This window comes from Excalfactoria chinensis, chromosome 3, assembly GCF_039878825.1.
Source record: "Excalfactoria chinensis isolate bCotChi1 chromosome 3, bCotChi1.hap2, whole genome shotgun sequence".
Taxonomy (NCBI): domain Eukaryota; kingdom Metazoa; phylum Chordata; class Aves; order Galliformes; family Phasianidae; genus Excalfactoria; species Excalfactoria chinensis.
Window position 1 is genome coordinate 46,557,728 of NC_092827.1, and position 24,647 is coordinate 46,582,374.

The following is a 24,647-nucleotide window of genomic DNA, read 5'->3' on the forward strand; positions in this document are numbered from 1 at the left end:
TCTGGGATTGCCTCAACACAAGTGCAGCACCTCACATTTGGACTTGCTGAACTTCAGTAGAATCTCATGTGCCCAATTTTCAAGCCTGTACAGGTCCCTCTGGGTGGCATCCCTCCCTTCTACTGTGTCAACTGCAACCCTCAGCTTGGTTTCATTAGCAAACTTTCTAAGAGTATACTTAATTCCACTGTCTGTGTCATTTACAAAGATGCTGAAGAGTGCTGGCCCCAAGGTGGACCACTGGGAGACACCACTTCTGACATAGAGCTGTTGACAACAACCCCCTAGCTATGATCATCCAAGCATTTTTTTATCCACCTAATAGCCCAGCCTTCAGATCCATGTCTTTCCAATTTTGAGATAAGGAAGTGGTGTGTGACCATGTCAAAAGCCTTATACAAGTACAGGTAGACAAAAATTCTGGAAATAACTTCAGAAATATTTGAAAACTGTAATACTTGCATTACAATGTAATTCTAAAATTCTGAAATATAGCACACTCTAAAATACACTATTCTCTCTGATCTTACTACAGTAACTGGAGACTTGAACTGGAAGCCAGAATTTTAACACTCTCATTTCTGTCATTCTTGTAATTTATTACATCATCTTTAAAAGGATCTTTAGCATTATGACCTGCCATGCAACGGAAGAATTTTTTCAATCAGTAATTATCTGACAAGCATATTAGAGCACTTTTGCCTCACACACTAAAAAGTAGGTATGGTTACAATAAAAAAAACTATAAAAGATAGCCAGTAAAAATTATTATTAATAAAGTTCTCACCTTCTGACAGCTTTGGTCAATAGGGTCAACTGGAGTAGATTTGGGCTGAGTCAATCTCACATCATCTTTTCCACACTCCAGAAGAGCCCACAGTTCAGCTACAAATGCCTTTATAAACCCTAAAATAAATATTCGTTCTAGCCATGAGAATGGTAAGAATACCAGAAAAACAGTTTTCATATTAAAAAATAATAATAAAAAAATTATACCAAAAATCTAACCCAGATTCTCAAAATTTTCTGTATTTGCACATTCACTAAAATTTCTCAAGACAGACTGCCCAGAGGCTTACTCTTCCCTTCTAGGCTCAATCCTTTGGTCAAACTACTTTTCTACATTAGTCTGCTTATATTCACTTTAAAACCTACAGCAGTAGTTTGAAAAGAATATTGTACTAGAGAAGGATGATGTTTATATAAATTGTGTTTTCCATGTAAATAGGCTTCTGACATTCCTTAACAAGTTAACTGCTGCAGACTGAGGCTTACTTCGCACTGGCTCTGTAGTTTTATTTGTGAATAACTGCAAATCTGTACTTACTCACATTTTATTGGTGAGTGATATTATGAAAATGGTATGAAAACATACCAGAACAGAAAGTTCAGGACTGAAAAATCTTTTTAAGGGAAACACTACTGGCTGAATTTAAAATGTTTAGTGTGCTTAAAAAAAATAAATAAAAATAAAAATAAGAGGAGGAATAGCCACTTATCTTTAAAATCTCCAAGTGTAAGTTACAAACATAAAGTTTGCATAAGTATAAACTTTATAGACTTTACTCAACCTGCTCACCTGCTCTTAGCACTGAAAATCAATGCAGGTTATTCTTGGCCTACCATTTTTCTTTGATGCCAAAGCCCATAAGAAGCAAGCTGGCTAAGAACCTTAATGAGGACAGATGGAGTCACTCAAGTAGATCTGCTCCCTGCTTTCTGAAAGATCCCAGAGGCATAACAAATAACTAACAATCAGCTTCCTGAATTGGTAGAATTTCCCTGTGTCTATAACAGTATTTCAGCCAAGCTTTACTTTATTGATAAGAACCTAGTTAACACAGCCTAATCAACAATAGTTCGTTTCTCTAAGTGCAGTTCTGAAGGAATATGGGTTGACACAAAAGAAGAACCATCAGTTCAAAAAAAGACTTGCTTCCATCCCACCCTTGTACAGGAGTGTCAGTGACACTCCACTATACAACATTTAGCTCAGTTTCTCACTCTGAGCTGTCTGTAGCCCTGGAAAAGCACATATAAATTACAGGAACCGACGCTTCATAATTCTGATCTGCAAATCAGTAAGAAATATTTGCAAATTATTAAGTTTTGTTTATTTTTTTAAGCAGTCTTCAATGTCTTCATGTACAAACACATAATTTCTAGAAATCCAAACCAATGAAATAAAAATTTTATGCAATGTATGAAAAAAAAATAAAATAAAAAATAAAAAATAAAAAAAAAAACTGCATCAAGATAATTACTTAAATGCCTGAAAGAATACATTTCCATCAAGAAAATAAATTAATTAATTAACAGGCATTTAAACAGCCTTTGCTAATAGTGCATGATTATTCCACACGGTCATCAATTTTAGTGTCTTTCTCATCATTTTTTTTCCCAATATGATAGACTATAGCATCTAGCTACTCATAATAACGCCTCTCCTAAAATTACCTGAACTTTGTAGAGCCACTGCAGCTGCTGGTGTTGTCGCCATTTGTGCAACAATCACTCCATTACCAAATTCTTCACGTTCATTTGTCTGCTAGTAACAGCACAACATTAGTATGTCAGAGGGCATGAAACTCAAATGATCTCTTCAACTATTGATTTTTCCTACACTTGTTTACAGAATTTAATACACTGTATCATCAGACTTGAACAGTTCACATTTTATCCTCTACAGTCTTGCCAGGGTCAGATTCCTAACCAAACACCTTTATCAAGTAAACAATCATACAAAAATTTAAATGAAAAATATAATGGCTGGGAGATACAACATCAAAGCATAAAAGCTTTAGTATTATTATGGTCTTTGCACATATTCAATTGGATGTACGTGACAAAAAAAAAAACAAACAAAACACAAAAAAAGGCATATCATCTGATCTTTGGTCACACATTAAAATTTCAAGTGCTGCCTACCATATTATCTCAACACCATCTACCTACATGGTCTCGAAAAGAATAGTAAACTTCAGAGAATAAAAAAGACTTTACAGAAAAGAGTTAGTAAAAATAAATATTGTATACCTGGCATTTTAAGATGATTAACATCCAACATAATTAAATGTATGGGACGCTAACATCAAACTTGAAGATCTACAATTTAAAGTAAGTGTTCACAGTGTTTAAATTACAAAATGATTTCTCAATTTGTTTTCTTATTATGTTCTTTCTTCTTTGTGTTATTATCATCATTAAAAAAATAAAACCACTGTACCTGCCCTAGAACTCTTACCTGGTGTTTTTTTGATAAACTGTTGAACATAAAGCTCACACAGTCACTCATGGCCTCAGTACTATGAAGCAAAAATAGTCCTTTAGGTGTGGCTGAAAAATTCAGCAAGGCATCTAGCAAAGTCTCTTCCCACAACGAACTGTAAGAAGAAGAAAACAATAATTTAAAAAAGACATTAAAGCATGTTTAAAAACAAACAAACAAACATAATTTAAAAATCTAAAGCATTCTCCTTTAAACAACAACAAAAAAAGTACATTTGGGAAAGTTATATATAGCAGACTCTTGCTTTGTGCAAACAACCAAACTTATCCTGACAGAAAGATGAGGTTAAATGGTAAGGAAGGAGTACAGAATAGACAAAATAATGCAGTGGGGAACCCAAAAAGACATATAATATGCTTACATGCTCTTAAGACTTTTAAGGCATTACTGTGGCAGCTACAAATAGGCAAAGCTGGCACAGAATTTGTCACTGATGTAAAAACATTGTGAGGAACTAATACAAATTTGCATTCTAGCTCCTGCTAGAAATTAGTACAAAACTATGAAAATAAGGCACCATATTTCTAATAGCTTCTTATACTAAGAGCAGTACAAGGAAAACATTTTCTACAAATCTGGTAGGAACAACAGCCATTACAAGAAGAAAATATGATTATCTTCTGCCCTACAAAGTAGTCTTCAACCCAAAACCAAAAATGAATCAGTGTCCTTTGGCAAAGTACAATAGCTGCAAGCATCACTAGAATCATATAATTCTTCTTCACTGAAAGCACTTGCTTACAGGATTCTTACCTCTAGTTCTCATTTCTCACTTTTGATTCCTATCACTAACAGAAGAAAGCAGCTTTTTTTTTATAGCAACGAGCCATTACCCCAAAATTTAAACACTTCTTCCAATCCCTGCCATGTCGTGTTCAGTAGCAAAAATTTCACCTAGAAATATATCAGCTTGACTTACTCCATAATGAAATGAAAAATCTAGATGACAGAACGAAATTGCAACTTATGCCAAAGGTACTGATTAGTGATAGCCTCTTCACTCAGAGCTCTACATCTCTGAATTTCTTTTATCACTAGTTTTGAATTGCTATAGTTAGTTCACAAGCCACCACTAAAGATTAGAATACCTGTTGAGGTATATTTGCAGATTATACATGAAGTTCATGATAAGTATAAACAAAAAAATCTCCTTGATTAACCAGGTCTTTAACATTGCTCTGAATTTTCAGACTCACAAATGTCTGTATGTTTTCAGATGATAAATGCACAAATATCTCCAAGGCACATTATATTTCAGTACAAAAGCAAGGACATCAATCTTAACACATACTTGACTTCGAGCAAGAATTTAGGCAATTTTGCTACACAGCATTTTGACAGCACAGATACGATTCAAAAAAAGAGCTTTAAATTAACACTATGTCAAAGCCATTAGATAAATTCTGACAGCTATTTTGTTTTATGCTTTCTAATTCACATTTTCCTCAAACCAATTTCTGAAGTTGAAGAGAATCAACTCAACTGTAAGTCAGTTTAACATAGATTAGACATAACTGTGTAAGCCAAAAAAGTAATTAAAGGTCAAGAACAATTTTGTGACTCAACTGATACAAATCCTAGGATGACATCACTCACAATATGCTTCTGGAAGAATTACTAAAAAATACACAGTGTTAAAAGAATACTTTTAAATTCCAAATGAAATAATTGTGTGCATTCATAGTTGCACATATTCAAAGTACAATACTTACACATTTTTTGAGTCTAGACTTATTGATGATTTGGAGTCTGCACCAGTAGCTCTTTCTGAAAGCGAACTTGCCTGTGAAATAAAGAACAATAATAATAAACAACCCCTCTTACCGCTTATTTACTCCATTTTAAAATTCCAAATCTTGGTCACTCTCATAAAACACTGAACAACACCAGTGATTACGTTGTAGTCTAGACTTTTGTTATTTACCACACCACTTACATTTTTTATCTCAGAATGCTCTTTCTTTGGGTTGTTTTTATTTTTTTTTCCCCCTCAGATATAAACCAACTTAGAGCTATAACGTTTTTTTAATTATAAAATCTCTCCTTTAAAAATATCTTTACTTTTTAATTAGGCTTCCAGGTAGAAAAATTGTCATGCAAAAAAATACAACAACTTTTATTCTGCTTCTGTCCCAAGTAAGAGAAACAGCAGTCTTCAGAACTAATAACTCACTATCACATTTATTGAGCAATTTTGTCAATTTTTATTTTACTTACAAATTATATTAAATTATATATATAGGTATGGATATATGCAGAGCTACAAACAAAGATTCCATGTATGTGTGTATACACAAACACATACATTTGGTGAGATTTCTAATTAAAAAGCTGTTCCAAAAAAACGTGAAAAATACTTTATACTTAGCAACATTTCTCAAGATAAGGAGTACACTTTACCATTCAAATGAGAGCAGTTGTTAATTTCAGTGAACACAGTGGAATTATTCTCTTATAATCTAATACATACGCAAAACATTCCTATATTAAGCTAATTACCTATCCTGGACCGCTTAAGCTTCCCTTTTATCATCATCCGTACAAAAATACTACCTTCTGTCTCAGAACTCCACTAAAATTTGCCCTCCAGCAGTCTTAAAACACAAAGACAAGTAAAGCAGATGAAAATAAATCATCTATCTTTCTTTCAAACACCTGTAACTAACGCCTGGATGGAATTCTTCATTTTTACTATACTGAGGATCCTAAATGTAGATGCTTTAAAATTAAACGACAACAGAAATAAAAAATAATCAACATAGCAGTGAGAATTTGCTTTACTAAAATGTTGATTCCTGAAGTCCTGAATACGTAGACTCCTTTTGACCTTCAAAGTAATGTGAAGAAATAGAATTTTGTCAGTTAAATGACTCATGATTCGATTCTAAGCATTCATGCTATTTTCCTTTTCTATGTCAAAACAAGTTGTCTAGATGATGGTCTGTACCATCATAAAGCTTTTTTTAATATGCAAAACAAGTATTTTGAAAATGCATGGTTGATGTGATGCTTTAGAGCAAATAAAGGGAAATGCCCATCAAAAGCATATTCCAGACTGACTGTGATAAACATTAAATAGATAAACAGGTTAGCTCAAGTAGAATTGACTGCTCACATAACAAGAAAGCATTAAATGACTGACAGATTTTTTAGTTATACAAATTACAGCATGGTTAAATTGAACTAAACTCCATAATTCAATAAAAATCTGAAGTTCTCCAGGCAGAGAAGAATGTAATTTTCAAAACCAACATTTTATAATGGGAATTTGAATTTCCTGTGATATAATAATTACAGTTGTAATATTTTACTTTCAGTCAAAATTTATGCTTTCATGATAATACCTTTACATGAAAGCAGTCAGAAATATCCAAAAGCTAATGATTTAAGTCTTCTATTCATGTTTTATCTGATATTTTCTGCCTTAGTATACACTGTGATCTAAGCATAATTAACGCATACAGCATTTGGCAAGAATAGCCGTTCCATTCTGTTTCCCTTGTAATCAATCGCTCTCTGCTTCCTTGTCTCCAAAAAGAAGTCTTTAGTCTTTTACTCAATTTTTATTTCCATCTTGGCTTGATCCTTCTCCTCTAAGAAAATATTTTACAAACACTGGAGGGGCAGGACAAGATGATTCCATTTTTCAGTATAAAGCGAAGTAACACAGCTTAATTTTGTTTGTTTCCACTAAGAATTTTGGTATCTATAGTTCAAATACAATGTTTCAGCTTAGACTGAAACCAAAATGTAAGTTTTGTATGTTATCTAAATATTGCTCAAGTTACTTTCATGATTTCAACACCTGTTTAAATTTTACTTCAATGTGAACTTTTTGAAAACTGCTTTTCCAAGCAGCACTTGGAATCATTCTGCCATCTTAATGATAACACGAGGGCTGCTCCAGAAGTACTACCTTCTATTTCATTATGCTGGCACTGGATGTCAGAGACAGATGTTGGTGGTAGGACAGTAGAGGCTGAATCTTCCCACCAATATTCCATTATGTTCTGTTGCATTAATACAGGTGGCAGCAAATACACAGTCTGACAAAATGGTGTCCGACATGCAAGTGCATATGAAGCAGATCTGTGTAACTGAATTCTTCCATGCAGAAAAAATTATACCCACTGACATTCATCGAGGCTTCCTGAGTGTTCAAGGAGATCAAACAGTGGATGTGTGCATAGTGAGGTGGTGGGTGGTGCGTTTCAGCAGTGGCAGCAGTGGTGTGAAAAACAAGACACATTCCGGATGGCCGTGCAGTTTTACAAGCATAATATGCAGGCTTGTCATCATTGGTGAAAATGCATACCTGACCATGATGACAATGCTGAAAAGCAGCGTTTTGTAGCTAAGAATTTGCTCAGTCAAATACTGTTATTATGCTCTTTGTACTTGCTGCAGTTTCCATGGAAATAAATAGAAGGCATTACTTTCAGAGCAACCCACATAATAATGATCTGTAAGAATTTTCAAACTGCATATGGTTATAGGAGAAATAAAGATAGAAAAAAAAATAGTGAATAAAGCGGGGATCTACATATCTTGTACAGTAAATTTATAATAGAAAGCAGAACAGTCTTCACAGTTGTCCCATGATCTTTCAAGCAGAAAATGCACTAGACTCATAATCAGATGGAAGTGAAAGTGTATACTCTACATTATGTATCCACGCACAGTTAAGACAAGAACTCCAGTCTGCAGACCTTATTACAGTGTCTCAAGAATATCTCAGTAGCAACTAACCATTTAAGTCAACCACTTAAGTCAAATATTTGTCAAATATTTTTCTACTTTCCACCAAAACTAATTGGTTTAACTTAAATATTCAGATCACATCTCAGGAGTTTTTCCTTACAAAACAGCCCATATAAGGAATGTAGAACAGATCTCTAGCAGACACTGACAAATACAGAATCATACAATCAACCAGGTTAGAAAAGGCCTCCAAGATCACCAAGACCAACCATGAACCTGACCTACCAAATCCCATTACTTAACCAGGTTACCTAGTATCATGTTCACACTTATCAAACACATTCAGGGACTGGGGCCACCATCACTTTCCTAGGTAGACTGTTCTAGTGCTTGACCATGAAAACATTCTTCCTAATACACTGTCTAAATCTCCCCTGGTCCTTTTTCTCACATCCTATCACTTAAACTTGAGAAAAGAGGCTGGACATTCTACTCACTGCAACCTCCTTTCAGGTAGTTGTAAGAGAGCAAGGCTTCCCCTCTGCTTCTTGTTCTCTAAACAAAACAACCCCGATTTCCTCAGTCATTCCTCAAAAGTCTTATTTTTCAAACCATTCATCATTGAGAATAATCCTTAAGCTTTGAGAATATCTCAGTAGCATCTAACCATTTAAGTCAACCACTTAAGCCAAATATTTAAGTCACTCTTCTCTGCACACACCAGAGTAACCCCAAATCCTTTCTGTGAAGGAAGTCCAAACCTAAACACAGTATTTCAGGTGTGTACAAAGGGACAAATCACTTCCTTAGTCATACTGGCCATAGTATTTCTGACACAGGCATTCTTGACTAACTGGGCATACTTCCAGCTTCATGTTCAGACAGTTGCCAACCAGGATTTCTAGGTACTTATGTGCTGGACAATATTCCAGCTACTCTTCCCCAAGACTGTAACTCTACATGAGGCTGTTACAACTCAAGTGCAGTACCTGACACTTACCCTTGTTGAAAGTCATGCAATTGGACTTGGCACACTGATTTAGCCTATGTAGATCGTTCTGCAAACCCTACCTACTGTGAAGTAGAAGTCCTGCCTAACTTGGTATTGCCTGCAAACTCAGTGAGGGCACACTTGATCTCCTCCATCCAGATCTCTGAAAAAAATTTTAAAGAAATTTTCTGCCCTGGTACTGATCGCTAAGGAACACCACTGGAGACCAGCAACCAACTGGACTAAACTCCATTCACTAAGACCCTTTGAGCCTGGCTGTCCAGCATGCTCTTCATCCCGTCAACTGGACGCTTGTTCAGGGCATGAGCAGCCAGTTTCTCCAGAATACTGAGGGAAACAGCATCAAATGCTTTACTAAAATCCAAGCAAACAAATAGTGAACATTAGATGATTCTAGCATCAGTGTTATAAAGGAGTTGATCAATGAACTATACATCCCAGAGTTCCCACCTATACATCTTCAGAGTTCCTGGTTTAATCTTAAGACACATAAGTCTCAAATTAAGTTTCTGCTACATTTACATAAACAAGGGAATTTTGAAGAGTAGAACTTCACCTTTAGAACAATTCCAAACATTCTCATCTCACTTCTTCTTAAGTAAAAGGAATCTACACTAATGAAAAACTGTCACATTAAGCTAAAACTCTCAAGGTAAGATTTTTCTCAACTTCCCAGTCCAAAGTAAGATTTACCTTTTTCCAGGCTTCTCCAATTGATTCATGCAAGCCATAAGGAATTAGCATCTGCAGGCCTTCACATGTTCTGTACATCTGACGACATACAAAAATGAAAGCTCCTTTAACAACTTGCAAAAGCTCGGATCCAGATAAAAGAGAAATGTCGTCATGAAGAAGTTTCTTTGTAAACTGAACAATTACATGAACAGCTGTAGGACTGGAAATAAAATAACACTTTTAAAATGTTGGTTTGTAGTCTTTGATGAGCATTGAAAAACAACCTTTGTCAGAGCTTAGTTAAATTTTTCTAGGAGTAGTGGAAAGAAATTATGACCCCACTATTCCAACAGTAGTCCAAATAAAAGACGTAGAGCAAGTGATTTTACTTTAGCTATGGGTCCACATAAAATGAAAATGAGTAACTGTCTAATATCTAGTCCAAATGACCATGAACTACATAAACTGTGCTTTTTATAGAAGCCCAGCTGGAGAAAGTTACAAGACAATCAGCTTTTGCTTAATCAGAGTTAAGGATATCAGTACTTTGAACTCATGAAGCAGAATTTGTCTTTGCTTTTCCTTCTTCCTACTTGACAACTAATTTCTAGATTAGTAATGGAAAGAACAACTCTTTCTCCAAAGAGAAAATTTTCTCCAAAACTTTTCTCTGAAAAACTTTTGTGTTTCTTACCTCCTTAAAATGAATGCAACTTCTGAGCTTCCCCCACTTCAGAAGATATATATTCCAAATAATGGATAGTCATGGATTTTAGCCTTATTTTCATGACCTGCAGTTTAGATACTTTTAAAAGCTAGACTCAGTTTTAGTGCTCCAATTCCTTTGAGCCACATACATGTACTACACATAGTACTACAGTACTACACAGATCCTAAAATAGCTACAGTGTTACAAATGTCAGTTTCTGATACCTGTCTCCACTACATGTATTAAAAGCTACTCTTTCATCAAATTAGGCTGTTGCTTGCTTTTTTTTTTTCTTTTTTTGTTTGCTTTTTTTTAATATTTATTCTAAAAACAAACAAAATAGAGAATAGAGGCCTTTGACCTGAAAAGGAGTACTACAAATGTACTGGAACTAGGTTTAGAGAAAATAAGGCTCTCACACAGAGAAGAAAAATGACTAAAACAAATAAATATTCCTTAACAAACATACAATAGCAGATCCAAAGGTATCATCATCATCATAGTATCATAGTATTGTGCGAGTTGGAAGGGACCTTAGAGATCATCGAGTCCAACTCCTGGGATTCGAGCCCTTCTGTGTAGCAGAGCAGCATTTCTGCCCCTTGCGCCACAGGGGGGATTCGAACCGCAGGCCTCTGGTGTTGCAAGCAGCAATTCTACCACTGTGCCACCGGAGGCACACAAGATAGGAGGTAATGCCTCCTATCTTCTTATAATGTTGGCCACTGATGTCAGAGACATGCTAGTGTTATGACATTAGAGGCTGAACCTTCCCATCAGCATTCCACCACATTCTGTTGCATTGTTACAGACGGCAGCAGAGGGGCAGTCTGACAAAATGGTGTCCAATATGGAAGTGTGTATGAAGCAAAAGTGTGTTACTGGATTCCTCCATGTGGAAAATATTGCACCCACTGCCATTCAACAATGCTTGCTGATCGTTTATGGAGACAAAACAGTGGATGTTTGCATAGTGAGATGGTGGGTAGTTAGTGTGTTTCAGCAGTGGCAGCAGCGGTGTGAAAGACAAACCACATTCCATACAGCCATGCAGACCTTCACAAGTGCAGCATGCAGACTCTTTTTCATTGCTGGTGAAAATGCATAGCTAATCATAGTGACAGTGTTGAAATTTAGAGTTCTGTAGCTAAGAATTTGTCTATCAAATAGTGTTACTGTGCTCTGTTTATCTGTTTTAGTTTCCATGGAAACAACTAGGAGGTATTGCTTTTGGAGCAACCCACATATTTCTTAGAAGTGTCCTTTTTTACCTGGTTACACACATAAATATCTCTCTTATACATTCTCTGAAAACTTCCTATTTGATAATGAGATATTTTTACTTCAAACACAAACAAAACATGCTACAAATAAATTTTTAAAACTGAGTTTCTCTTTATAAGACTACTGCAATTCATTAAATTTCTCACTAATGTTATTCACTCATGTCTTCTTACCTATTTTCTTTTGCAGAGTTTTTATTTCCTCCATAAAGAAGAACAGAAAGACCATCTTCTGCAGCAGCAATCCTTGCCAAAATATCAGCTACATCAATTAAAGTGGTTTCTGGGCAATTTATATATACCTGTTTGGGAGCCAAAAAAAGTTTTAAATTCATTGCTTTAGTAAAAGCTGTTTATTCAAGTCTGGCTTATATATGCAGAATCTGAATGAAGGTCACCTTTCTGATGTCTGCTCAATGGTTTAAACAAAAGGCAAGCAGACTATGCTCAAATGCCATCACATAAAAATCTACATCACAGAAGGCAGTAATTGCCACTTTTAATGATTATGGAAGAAGTCTAATGACTACAAAATACAAAGAACAGACATTTCTAAACTCTTTTCCCACAATGAACGTGGAAAGATTCTTGATAAGCCATCTAGTATCTGAGTCAAGGTGAGAAACACACTAAGTACTGTTTTGCTGCATATGCACTAGAGACTCTTTGGGAAGACATGGAATTCCGGTTGCACAGGCACATCCTTTGCATCCAACTCATATCTAGGCAGTGGTAAGCCTAAACAGCCACTTGCTCTGTAATCATGAGGAAGCCTTCCCTGCTGGAGCAAAACAAGTCACCTGCCAATTTCTTGTTCACATCAGAGCATTGAACAACAGAGCTTTAACAAAGAGGGCCTGAGCTTTTACCACTAGGATTCAGACTGTTTGGTCTGGTACCATCACTCACGATTGTCCTACCTGAACAGATCCTAAACAGGCCATTACTCATTAGTAAATGAATTTATTATTATAATGGTAGACAAGCAAAACACAAGTACTCCACACAAAGATCCTGTCAGGGAACACCAAGCACAAGTTGCTCTGCAAGGAAAAATACAAGATAAAAGCGTTGAAGAGGCAACCAGAGGCAGAGGCTCTCCATCAGACAGGTAGGCAGTCCTTCCACACCCAAGCAAAGGGAGTAGATCAGGTTTGTGATGGCAACCATGTTCACTCAACAATTCAGATCCCTTCCATTGAGATGAAGGAGATCTGAGGTTAAGTCAGGAGGCTGAGCCAATGGCAATTAGGATTAGTCACAGCCCAGTGATAACCATGAAACCCAACAGTGACAAGGCAGATCTGAGCTCAAACAAGTCAAGCCTTGTCTATGGATTGGGGTTCAAATTGATGGGACGCATGGCTTCAGTGTTGCTACAACACAATACAGGCAGGAAATGAGGGATGAGAACTTTAAAAACCTTTCCAAGAGGAGGGTGGACTGAGTCCATACTGAGGCTTACTAGCAGCCACATTGCTGCATTGCTGAGACTGGGGTGGTGGGGGTTCTCTGCTGAGGTTTCCTGACAGAGCTTTCTCAAACATCTCTCTTCAAGGATTCACCCCATTACCTAAGCTGACACTAACCATAGGCAGCCAAGCTCAGGGGTAAGATAATTAGGGAGGAAATGTACTCAGCATCTGTCAGTATACAGAAGCTGTGATTCTGCAGATTTTATTCTACGATCTTAAATGTGGCCACCAAATCTGTTCCTGTCTGTACACCTCAGTCTGACTATGAGGAAAAACTTTTTTCTTTTACTCTCAGGGTGACTAAGCAATTATATAGGTTGCCCAGAGAGGTTGTAGCGTTTCCTTAATGGGTTTCAAAAGCCATCTGAATACAGTCCTGTGCAAGAAGTTCTAGGTAGCCCTGTTTAGACAAGAAGACATCCAGAGGTCCCCTTCTAACCTCAATTACTGTGATTCTGTGAATATACAGTCAAGAGATAACCAGAGTCTCTCCCATCCAGAAGCTTCAAATTACCCGGATTTATAAACAGATGTTGTACCCAAGAAACCAGGGTAGAGTCAACAGTGAGATCAATTTTAGGCAAACATGAGCTAAGAGGGAGTGCTGTTCCAAGTGGCATTTATTAAATGCTTAGTATGTCAGAGCAGAGCACCACTACCCTAAAGGTGAAGTCCACTGTGCAAAATCCTTTCCATTCTTCTATTATTCATCAAGGAAAGCTGGACTCATGGGAGAAGGGATTTTCATGCTGCTATGCAAAAGCTCCTGCTTTTTCTCTCATAGGAAGATCTGTGTATTATCATAGTATCATCATAGTATCATAGTATCGTGCGAGTTGGAAGGGACCTTAGAGATCATTGAGTCCAACTCCCGGGTTTCGAGCCCTCTGTGTAGTGAAGCGGCACTTCTACGCCCTGCGCCACAGGGGGGATTCAAACCAGGGCCCTCCGGTGCCGCAAGCAGCAGCTTATACCACTGCGCCACTGGGGGCACACATTATATAGTGCACCAAGGAAAAACAGTCTTATTACTTTCTAATTTAAGGAATTTACCATTAATGTCAGCAGTCAATGTCATCAGAGATATATATTATTAGGACTTTGGTTTTTCTGGTTAAAATTACCTATACAACTGAGGGTTAAAAGAACTGACATTTTATTTTTAGATTACTACATTTGGCTGTTAAGAATTTTAAAGAAGGAAAACACTATGCTGTCACTTTCTCTTTGGAATAGTACTATTTTGCTTCCCTGTGCAAGCAAAAACACACAGTACTTTATTTTCAATGTGAATACTATTTTTCATAGTACTTATGCTTCAGCAGGAACTCAGAGACTACATGATTCAAAGTCAAAACTATTGCTCACAAAAAAATCCCTCTGACAATTCCTGCTCATAGTCACCAAATTTCTCTCTCAACTGGAGGTACACAATACCACACTGCTTAACAGGTAAAGTCTTTACTCTTAATTAAAGCAGACGTGTGGCCCAAATAACACAAGGGTTTATTCATTTGGCCCACCGTGCAACTAAGGAGCCTTGAATGCATCTCCAGGGCTTTCCATTCTCAAATGAAACCCAGGTATGTGGCTGCAGGCCTGAGTCTGAGACAGACACAATCCAGCATTTAAGACACACATCCTTCATTGCAAAGTTGGATGATTCATGGGTGTCTACAAAGCACCAATGGTTTGCTTGGGAAAGAAGAACAGTCACAATTCTTGTAGAAGAGAAAGGACTACCCTGACTTTACCAGTCTTTCCTAGTTGTTGCTCTGCCAGATTGGATACAAAACAATTTGTACCTTTATTAGAAGAAACGTGGCACTTTTCAGATTCACAATACATGCACAGCATGCTACAGCTTTTGGGCATTAAATATTCCTGAATAAGACTTGCTCTTTTGTTAAAAAAATCAGTTACTAAGTTGCATGATTTCTTACAGTTGGTGAGAATTCAGCTACCTGTGAGTGACAGCTGGGTATCACATAAACAAAGAAAAAAGGAAGAGCTGTTCAAGACTAAATTACTACCTTACCAACTAAAAAATTACTAGTGTATACATTTGTCTCTCTGTTATGCTTTAGAATGTGATTAGAATTTAGAATTTAAAATCCAGTGTGACAATAGAGATTGCTTGGAGAATTATCCAGCCCTCCATCTCAGCCAATTCATGTGTTATCATCTTAGTACTCTATTTTAAATTTGATAATTGGTGTCTAAAGTATATTCAGGTTTAACAATTTTTAGTTCTTTAAAAAATCTGCACTACATTTTTGCAGCCTGCAATAAAATCACAACAATTTGAAGTGTTAATCCTGAAAAGTATCCATAACTATAAAATAAAACGTGTAAGTGAGGCTACTTAACTCAGTACAGACACTGGCAAAAGAGCTAAGAGAACTGACATGAGAGAGAACTCTTAATGCACACTAGATCCAGGTCCTCAATTTCTCTTTCTTGAGATTTATAGTCCCTAAGGCAACGAAATCTTGTCAAAACAAAAACAACAGGATAGGCTGAAACTTAAACCTTGTCAGGTAAGTTCAACTAAATTTCAAGTACTTACAGTTAGACAGTATTTCACAAGATTAATACAGTTCTTACAGAGATTTTTTTTAACCTCTTCCTCTCAAGTTCTCAGACAAATTTAAAAATCAATTAAAGCAAGTTTCCTTTTAAATAGCACAGAGTGGATCAGAAAGACAACATGTAAAATAGGAAAAAGCATAGGGAAAAAAAAAAATGCTTCCAAAGGGCATGGTCTCACTACAGCTCAATTTTTTCTACTATTCACAAAATTCGAAGAAAGCCATCTGACAAATGATAATGACATTAAATGTTAAATGACAACGACAACATATACTACCTAAGGCATACTATAACAGAAAATAGTACTGCAGTTACCACTTGACAACATATATTTTCCGAAAAAATACAAAAAATGTACTACACATTTAAAAATTACTTTGAAGACTATTACAAACCTCTGTACCATTCAGTAAACTTCGAAGAGGATCAAGTAGGGCATCCATCACTGCATCCGTGTATAAACAGTCAGCAGCACACCCTGTTTGATCACAAAAAACTTGCAGAATCTCCATAACAAGACTTGCTGGAGAATAATTGTCTGGCAAACACAAGAATTATGAATGTATGTATTAAGTTCCATAAATATATGTAAGTAGCCTATGTAAATGCTATATAAATAACACTTTCATTAAGCCATGTTCTAGCAGTTAGAGGGAGGGAGAAAACGTTATAGAGAAAGGGAAGATTAATATCTGCACAACGAACAGACTCAAGTTATTATTTCTTTAAATGTTAACAGAGGTCTCACTATTATACATTTTAGCATATATTAAAAACACTTACCTGTATGTGCTGTCAAAGCCTCCTTTGAGTAACTTGGAGAGTAATAAATAAGTTGAGTAAATAATACCAACAGATCAGTTAGGGATACACAATCTGTAAAAAAAAAACAGAAAAGAACACTCTGGAAACTCTAGTATGACTGCAGTTTTATAAATTTGTGAGGAAAGCGCTGGTATCCATGAAGCAGAGGACACTTAGAACACAGAGGATGAGACTGCTGCTTTTGCAGGGGAGAGCAAAAAAGTAAGCATCATCAAAATCATTGCTTAAATGGAGTTATACAGACAATATATAAATGAAAAAATTATTCACTGAGTGGATATTCCTTACTCACAACTGTCCTACAGTGGGTCTCTTAAGGTCTTATCCTCAAGTTGGAGCTACGAAAAATCTTTAATAGGCATAAGTACTGCTATCTAGAAATGCAATTAATTCTATATTGGATTAATAGAGATACTAATGTAATGGAAAGCTACGACTGTTGCCACATTGTGTATCACTAAGTGTAGATTTCTCTGGACTTCCAAGGGCTTTTCCATCTCATCTCTCCTGTCCTTACCAACACCTCTGCTCCATAACTATTGATCATTTCCTCTACACTGTTATATAATTAAGTCAAACCCAGAGTAACTGGTAAAATTATATTTAGTTTGAAGTGCTGCTTTTGTTTCACATGAGAAATCTCCAAGTACTTCTTTTTTCAATCAATTATATCAACTGCCTTGACAAAAGATATCACTCATAGCTAGAAAGACTGATCCAACTTCACTTCAACATGAAATTAATATATATTATTATAATATATATTTTAAGTATTGGGGAAAAAAATTGCTCTATTCAACCATATCCATCAAAGATTAAAAAACAGTGCTGAAGCTGAAAATTATCTATGTAATCTTTTAACAAAGTTTGGCAAACTGCTAAAACTGAACCTCAGCCTGTAACAGCTACAATACTGCAGTGGAAAATGTACGTAAAAATATACTGTGGCTCAAAAGGTTCCATTTTCCTCACCTCTCCTCTTACCTTTTTTGTTTTTCAGCTGTACTGGAAAGAGATTTCGGCCTTGCTTATAGATCAACAATCTGCCTAACAGGCATAGTGAATGAACAAAACAGATGTACTGCAAATCTGATCCCGTATAAAAAAACGTCTGCTCATTATCTACAACAACAACAACAACAAAATTAGTACTTGACTCTATTAATTTACATTACAATAGGTGGCTACTACCTATAATGCATCTGTAATATACACATACCATTTTATGTACACAGAGAGTATAAATAATTAACAGCTACTACTAGTGGTCTCTCAAAAGCTAGACATCAAACATTTAATTAAGAAAAAGAATAAGCAGGATGTTTTCTTCTTGAGGCAGCATGCTCAAAGATACTGAGAATGTGAATGCATGAGCTTGTAATGCAATAGATGCAAAAAGACTCACAAGAATGCTGCTGAGAGAAGTCATTGACTCTGGAAGTTTTACTAACTGCTGCCTTGCAAAATTCAAAATAATCAAGGCATTGCTGGACAGCTGCATTAATCTGTAGGAGAAAAGAGCACATAATAACACAATACTCATCGTTTTACAATAAATGACTTTACTTTGGTATCCTAGTATTGCCCCTTAATAAAAGAATGTAAAAATTCACATCACTGAAGCTACTTCATGTTTCAGGGCTTTGAAAAGGGTAAAAGAAAGGATGCAAAAGTTTACACAGCTATTAAAACACATTAACATGAGCTTCAGCTGTATAAGCATGCTAAATCAATCGAATCAAATCTACAAACAAGAATATGGCGAACATGTAAGCATTTTGAGAAGTTAATAACAATCCACGATTGCCACATGATGATTAGTACGGAAGATGTTCATTATATATATGCGAAAAACTTCCTTGAGATTACATTTACTAAAACTTCAGGGTGGTTACCCTGTGCTTCCAGCTTCATTATGTATTATTCATTCACATAATACAATCACTGTATATAAAAGTTGAAAATTTATCACCACAGAGTTAGAAATGAAACACAATATAGCACATGAAAAAAGAACTATATTTAGACACTACATTTTGGATCTCTTGATTTTTTCACATTGACAAAGAAAAACTTAGAGATGTGCACAAAGCACAAAAACACCTTGCCATCTTTACTTTCACACCATTATCCAAAACCACCCTGCTCTATGCTCATACATCACACAAAACTACCTTGCTTATGGACTTCCTGTCATAATCTTTTATCTGCAAGCCATTCGATTCAACTTGCTGATACTTTTAACCCTTAACAGTTTATATGACACTTTCAAGAATATGATTTTTTTCTGAATCACTTTAAATCCAAATTCAGCAGGGAGTTATTATTGCATTTTTTCATGCAACATTTTCTATTTTTATACAATGACAGAAATAATTATAAATAAGGATGCAAAGTACGGTATTAACAGATAATAATCCTACTTAAACACTTGCAATAAAGCACTCAAAATTCCACTTACTCAGAGCAGGTCAAGTATCATCTCTGTATTAAAAATTGGAACATATGATCAAAGACAAAATTAGGGGAAAAAAAGTGGCTCATAGAACCACAGAATGGCCTGTGTTGAAAAAAGACCTCAAAGATCATTCAGTTTCGAACCCTCCGCCATGGGTAGGGTTGCCATGATGGCTGCCCAGAGCATCATCTAGACAATGAACATGGAACAGCTCCCACAGAAAAGAAAAAGCAAAAAGAAACGTGTAAAAATATCCTTTGGAAATACTTACCAACGATTTATATTTCTTTTCCAAGAGCCTAAGTATCACTGTTCTGCTGTAATGTGCATGCTAAAATTACACAGAAGAAGTAGTGTCAATTACAAATACATAAATTTTAGTTTTGAATCAAAGAAGTCAAAATTATCCTGTGCACAATATATATTCAATGCACTGAACTCCAGCTTGCTTAAACTAATATTATATTCAACCTGGCCTCTGTTTGCAGTAGATCAGAAAACTGCATAGAACGTGCAGCAGAACTTATAGTATAACAGAAAAGCAGTAACAAGGCTGAAGTATTTTATATGTTTTATGCTGCTGAGTAAATTGCAAATTATATGTTTAAAAATGACAGACAGCAAAAATCTCTAGCATACATTGGAGCAGACAATTTGTGTAGCTTAATATTAAACAGTACTCCTGAGAAAGAGAGGGACTAGTGTCAAACAGCAAAGGACCTAAATGCCTAAAGAAACCCAGATTTCCTTTATTACTATTTTATTACTTGTATTACTATAGCTTGTTATCAATGTCCCAGTAGGTCTGTGACAGTATCAGTACTAAGCAAAGTTTTCAAGATACGCCTGAAATCAGTAAGTTTGGTGAGCTTTTCTTTTGCGTTCTTTTTGCTTACCGTCCACCTTTTGAACCATACAGCCTTGATATCCAGTAGAGCCAAGAAATAGATTGGACTTAAGAAGTCTGAAGAGGCAGGATGATTAGGATCATGTTTTACTGACAACAGTGACAAGGTACTCTCCACTATTTCCTCCATGTACCTTAAGACATAAATAGGATAAAAAAATTAAAGTAAAAATCACTTAAATCTATCAATAGTTCTCTAAACCACAACTTACTGTAAATCATTGCTGTTTACGTAAAACAAGTATCAACTAAGCTATCTTTAACTCAGTCTTGTAAGGACACTGATTCTTTACGTAACTAAAAAAGAAATGAATATTTCTTAAAAAATTACATATTTTGTAAGGACAAAATGTCACATTTGTAACTTTGTAAGACATTCTGAAAGCTTAATAAACAGCTTAATATAGCATGGATCCATGGTCACTCCTATGCAACTACCCTATTCCACTGTTCATTTATTCTTTTATTCCTTTCCACTGACAATTCCTTTGTGTACCCTTTTAGAGTGTTAGAATTACAAGCATGCAATTATATGTCAAAAATAATATATACATTAAGGAACAACAATGGATTATTGAAGGCTACATACTTTTCTGGATAACGAATCCAGGAAGATGGAGCTTCCTTTTGGTATTCATTTAGCAGACGAACCTGTTAACAGTATTATATGTTTTAAAATTATCCATGATATTTCAGTAACAACAAAAAAGACAAAAGGCATGAAAAGTTCATTTATACCTTTTTAAGTATATGGTTTACATCTGCACTAGATACATCCAGACCTGATGAAATATGAAGAGAATATTCTCCAGAAAGGAAGTAAAGCTCCAAATGCTGTGCTAAAAAGAAAACAAAAAGAAAACAGGCCAGCTCCATTACAAGAGTGGCAAAGCTGTCATTATACAGTTTCACAGTAGAAGGTAAATGTTTTTCAGGAAGTACATGACTCACAAATTTGAAAATGTGATTTAATGCACATACCTAAACTTGTATAGACTTCTCTTGTCATGTTAAAGGGAGATGAAGAAAATGTTTTTGCATAAAACCTAAGAACTTTCTCCTAAGAAAGAAAAAGCAAGCAATGCATTACGTAGCCATAGAACTGTGTATCAGTATTGTGCAATAAGCAATATGTAGTGGCATTATTCTTAACATACTGTTATCTCTACAGATCTGAAGTATATTTTATATAGTTTGCTAACCACAGAAACCTCCAGTACACTAGAAACATTACCTGAACACTTCAACTGACAGCACCAAAGCAAAGCCTCATTAAGATACAAAGTAGCTGATTGGCAAATATTACTGTAATTTTCTGTTAACATTAATGCTTTTTATGTCATTAAACATGCCAATGACTGTAAACAGCATTAAAACAAAACAGCCGTAGATCCTCTAAATTAAAACATGATGGCAGCTCAGGCAACATTTGTTTATTTGAAAATCACTTTAAAATTCAGAAGCGGAAGGGTAAAAAAAAAGGCTTAATTGGCATAATAAATAATCTGAAAGTACTTTAAGGAGCTACTGTATTTTTTCCTCTTCATTGTCTGTGCCATATTTCTGTGTATTATTTTCTCATCATCATGGATTATATGCCTGACTTAAATAGGAAATGTTAACACGACATGTTTTACACATGATTTTTGCCAGCATTTTGCTTTCCTTTAAAATATTCAAACCTCTTCACACATCACAAAAAACACATAAAAGTACTGCGGTGTCTAAAAATCTACTGAAGTCCTGCTGTAATCCTTTAAATCAAGACTTATTGGAACCATGCAGGTCTTTGTTTAGCTTCAAAAACTTTATCTGACACATTCCCAAATAACAGATGTCTTAAGACCTTGCTGGACTACACATAATATGCGTGCAACTTCTTGTTCTTCTTCAGCACTGTTGACTATGGCTACATATCTAATAACTACATATAGAACACTAACTTACACTGAATACTGCATCAGGATCAGACAGAGACATCATCAGGTGCTTACGCAGATTTGGCCAGCACTCAGAGTTAAGTACATCAGATGGAGGGGCCAAGCACAGCATCTGCAATGCTTCTTGGCGAACCTGAAGGGTCAGAAAGATAGACAACAAAAGTCTGTCCAAAGCAGCCTTTCAAATAAGTAATTTACAATTTAATTCAGAGGAAGGAAGAACTTGATTTGGCTGTACGACAGATAAGGAGTCCCAGAATATCTTCCCATGGTGATTAGGAAAAAACACTATGTCAGTGAGATGGAAAAAAAGAATATACATTTGATGAAACAATAAAACATTTTATAACATTAGGTTTTTAACCCTAGATGAAAGGAATGTATTTATTTCTGTCTTATTTGCTGTTTGTCATCAAGTACTTTGCTATCAGGGAATATATGAAAAACACCACCAAATACTACAATTGTACCTAGGTGTTCTTCAAAAAATCTACAAGGAAAATTGTAAATACAATTACTAAACTGATTTCATCAGCTTCATAACCTAAATAATTTCAAATATATATATATATTTATTTTTAGATAACTGTAATCTCTAGTCACTTCATATGACTGAAATCAAATGAAATTTCAACAGTATTTAATAAAATCAGATGCATTACCTAGGTGTCTAAGAAAACATGGCTTACATGATCACATTTATACCAGTTTTTCCAAGTTTCAAAGTCACCAGCAGCTCACTGGAGGTCAGAGACCCAAATTACCACTGCCACTGAAAGGCACATCTAACTTGGACATTACACTTTCAACTAGGGTTGCTGGGAAATCTGCAGGCATCTCTCTCTTGAGAGGGATAATGCAAAGAACATGGAATTTATCAAAAAGACCAAAAGATATGAATGTAGGAAACCATGGTTCAACTTAAGTTCTCACAAAAGAACTCTTTATAAACTAAAAATGCTTACCTATAACACATAAACTCCTGATCAAAAAAATAAGATACCTGCTGCAACTACAGTTTTTTGAGACAGATTGTTACGATGAATGAAATACTGCAGTGCCACACACTTACAGCACTGAAGCCAAGACACATGTACCAAGACAAGATTCCACTTATGTATATACAAATGCTCACATAGCAATCTGCTTTCCAGTATGCCATAAACATTAACTTCTATCAAGCATTTATTTTTTCTTTTAAACTTACTTCCTTAGGCTGAATAGGGTCAAGCTTTTCCACAAGCAGCTGCAATTGTTCTTGACTCATGAATGTATAACTCTGTAACACACATTATACAATGAACACTCGCGTATTTTATTAAGCTGCATAGCAGAAGATTAAAATCATCAGTCTTTCTCTATCTAATTTACTTTTGATAATTAGAGCTTCAAAATATTGAATTTAATGTTAAATTAGTATAGATGTCTGAGGTTTGGCCAAAGGTAAATTTACAGAAATAAAATTTTCTTTTATGAATTTTTCTTTGCTTCATTTACAAGTTTCCTGTATCTTCATAAAATGCCCCATGATAATTCATTATGTAGTACAGTACAGTGAAGCAGTCCAGAAATAAAGTACATGTTATTTGGCTTCTAAAGTAAAATTACAAGAAGTTGAATAAACTTCTTTAACTATTCTCTTAGTCTATGCAATACTTGCATAGGTACTTCAGAATATGTATACAGGATTCATCTCTAGTATATTCTGTCTAAAGGTCAAGCAGCTAGTGTAAGCTCAGTAGTTCGAGGTCTAAGAATGACATTTCATTCATTTTCAACTATATAAAAGATAGGAAGCATTAATTATTCTCTAAGGCTGCCTCTCAGTCTCTGCTAGCAGAAATTTTGCAGTATCGTGCTTACTTCATAACATAGAGAGAAAATGCATTTACTTGATTGAAAGAAGAGTCGCTGTCAGAACAGTTGTCTGTATAATAATCACTTTGACATTTTTTCTTGGTTTTACTATCCAGCTCCTTATTACACATCCGATCTTCTTCAAACTTGTTAATTAAAGACTCTACCACAACCATCATGACATTCTTCAAGGCATGCACCATGTCTCTGTAACTTCAAAGTAAAGAGGATTTTCATATTAGAGCACACAGGTAACAAATTCAAAAACTCCCCATAACTAATTAGGTCACTTAAGGCGAATATGGCATAACGTTACTTAGATCTGAATGCAGAGGATAAACAACGATGAAAATAAAAATGCAAATCCAAAATGAGCAACAAAATATGCAGGTATCCTTCATGAGTCAGGAAACTGTATTTTGAAATTATAATAAGATTCTCTTTTGTCCTTCTAAAACCATTCAAGGAAAGCATCATTAGTATAATCCTATCTATTCTGAGATGTTCTTAAGCAGGAACCATGTGAATAATTTGAAGGGAAAGTCTGTGCCTGAGGCAACAGATCAGTTCTAATTATTGTTACTGTTTGTTTCTTCAGTTTGCCTGTTGTAAGCCTTGAACAGAACCTGAAAAGAATGTGCCATCCTGATTCAAGGTCTTGAACACAGGTCATAGAATCACAGAATCATAGAATGGCTGGATTGGAAGGGATCGCAAGGATCATCATGTTCCAAACTCAACCATCCACCAACCTCCAGATCTGGTACTAGACCAGGCTGCCCAGGGCCCCATCCAACCAGGTCTTGAACACCTCCAGGGACAGAGCATCCACAGCCTCTCTGGGCAACCTGTTCCAGAAGCTTACCGCTCTCTCTCTAAAAACGTCCCCCTGACATCTAGTCTAAACCTTTCCTCTATGAGCTC

General features: G+C 35.6%; 1 protein-coding gene across 4 annotated transcripts in view; it reads right to left on the reverse strand.

Annotated features, from left to right (window-relative positions):
- TBC1D32 (TBC1 domain family member 32) overlaps window positions 1-24,647 on the reverse strand; it is a 78,582-nt gene that overhangs the window by 48,479 nt on the left and 5,456 nt on the right. For 2 of the 4 annotated variants that reach the window (XM_072333058.1, XM_072333055.1), the window contains exons 4-21: window positions 23,759-23,936; window positions 23,074-23,145; window positions 21,874-21,999; window positions 20,908-20,986; window positions 20,665-20,765; window positions 20,516-20,577; window positions 19,916-20,060; window positions 19,291-19,350; window positions 17,967-18,066; window positions 17,546-17,683; window positions 16,520-16,612; window positions 16,132-16,274; window positions 11,844-11,971; window positions 9,696-9,897; window positions 5,002-5,072; window positions 3,245-3,383; window positions 2,458-2,548; window positions 788-906 (exon numbers count right to left, since the gene is read on the reverse strand). In XM_072333058.1, the coding sequence (XP_072189159.1) occupies window positions 788-906; window positions 2,458-2,548; window positions 3,245-3,383; window positions 5,002-5,072; window positions 9,696-9,897; window positions 11,844-11,971; window positions 16,132-16,274; window positions 16,520-16,612; window positions 17,546-17,683; window positions 17,967-18,066; window positions 19,291-19,350; window positions 19,916-20,060; window positions 20,516-20,577; window positions 20,665-20,765; window positions 20,908-20,986; window positions 21,874-21,999; window positions 23,074-23,145; window positions 23,759-23,936 (2,047 nt within the window). The remainder of the gene's footprint in view (window positions 1-787; window positions 907-2,457; window positions 2,549-3,244; window positions 3,384-5,001; window positions 5,073-9,695; window positions 9,898-11,843; window positions 11,972-16,131; window positions 16,275-16,519; window positions 16,613-17,545; window positions 17,684-17,966; window positions 18,067-19,290; window positions 19,351-19,915; window positions 20,061-20,515; window positions 20,578-20,664; window positions 20,766-20,907; window positions 20,987-21,873; window positions 22,000-23,073; window positions 23,146-23,758; window positions 23,937-24,647) is intronic. The other 2 variants (XM_072333057.1, XM_072333056.1) reach the window with 2 other exon arrangements.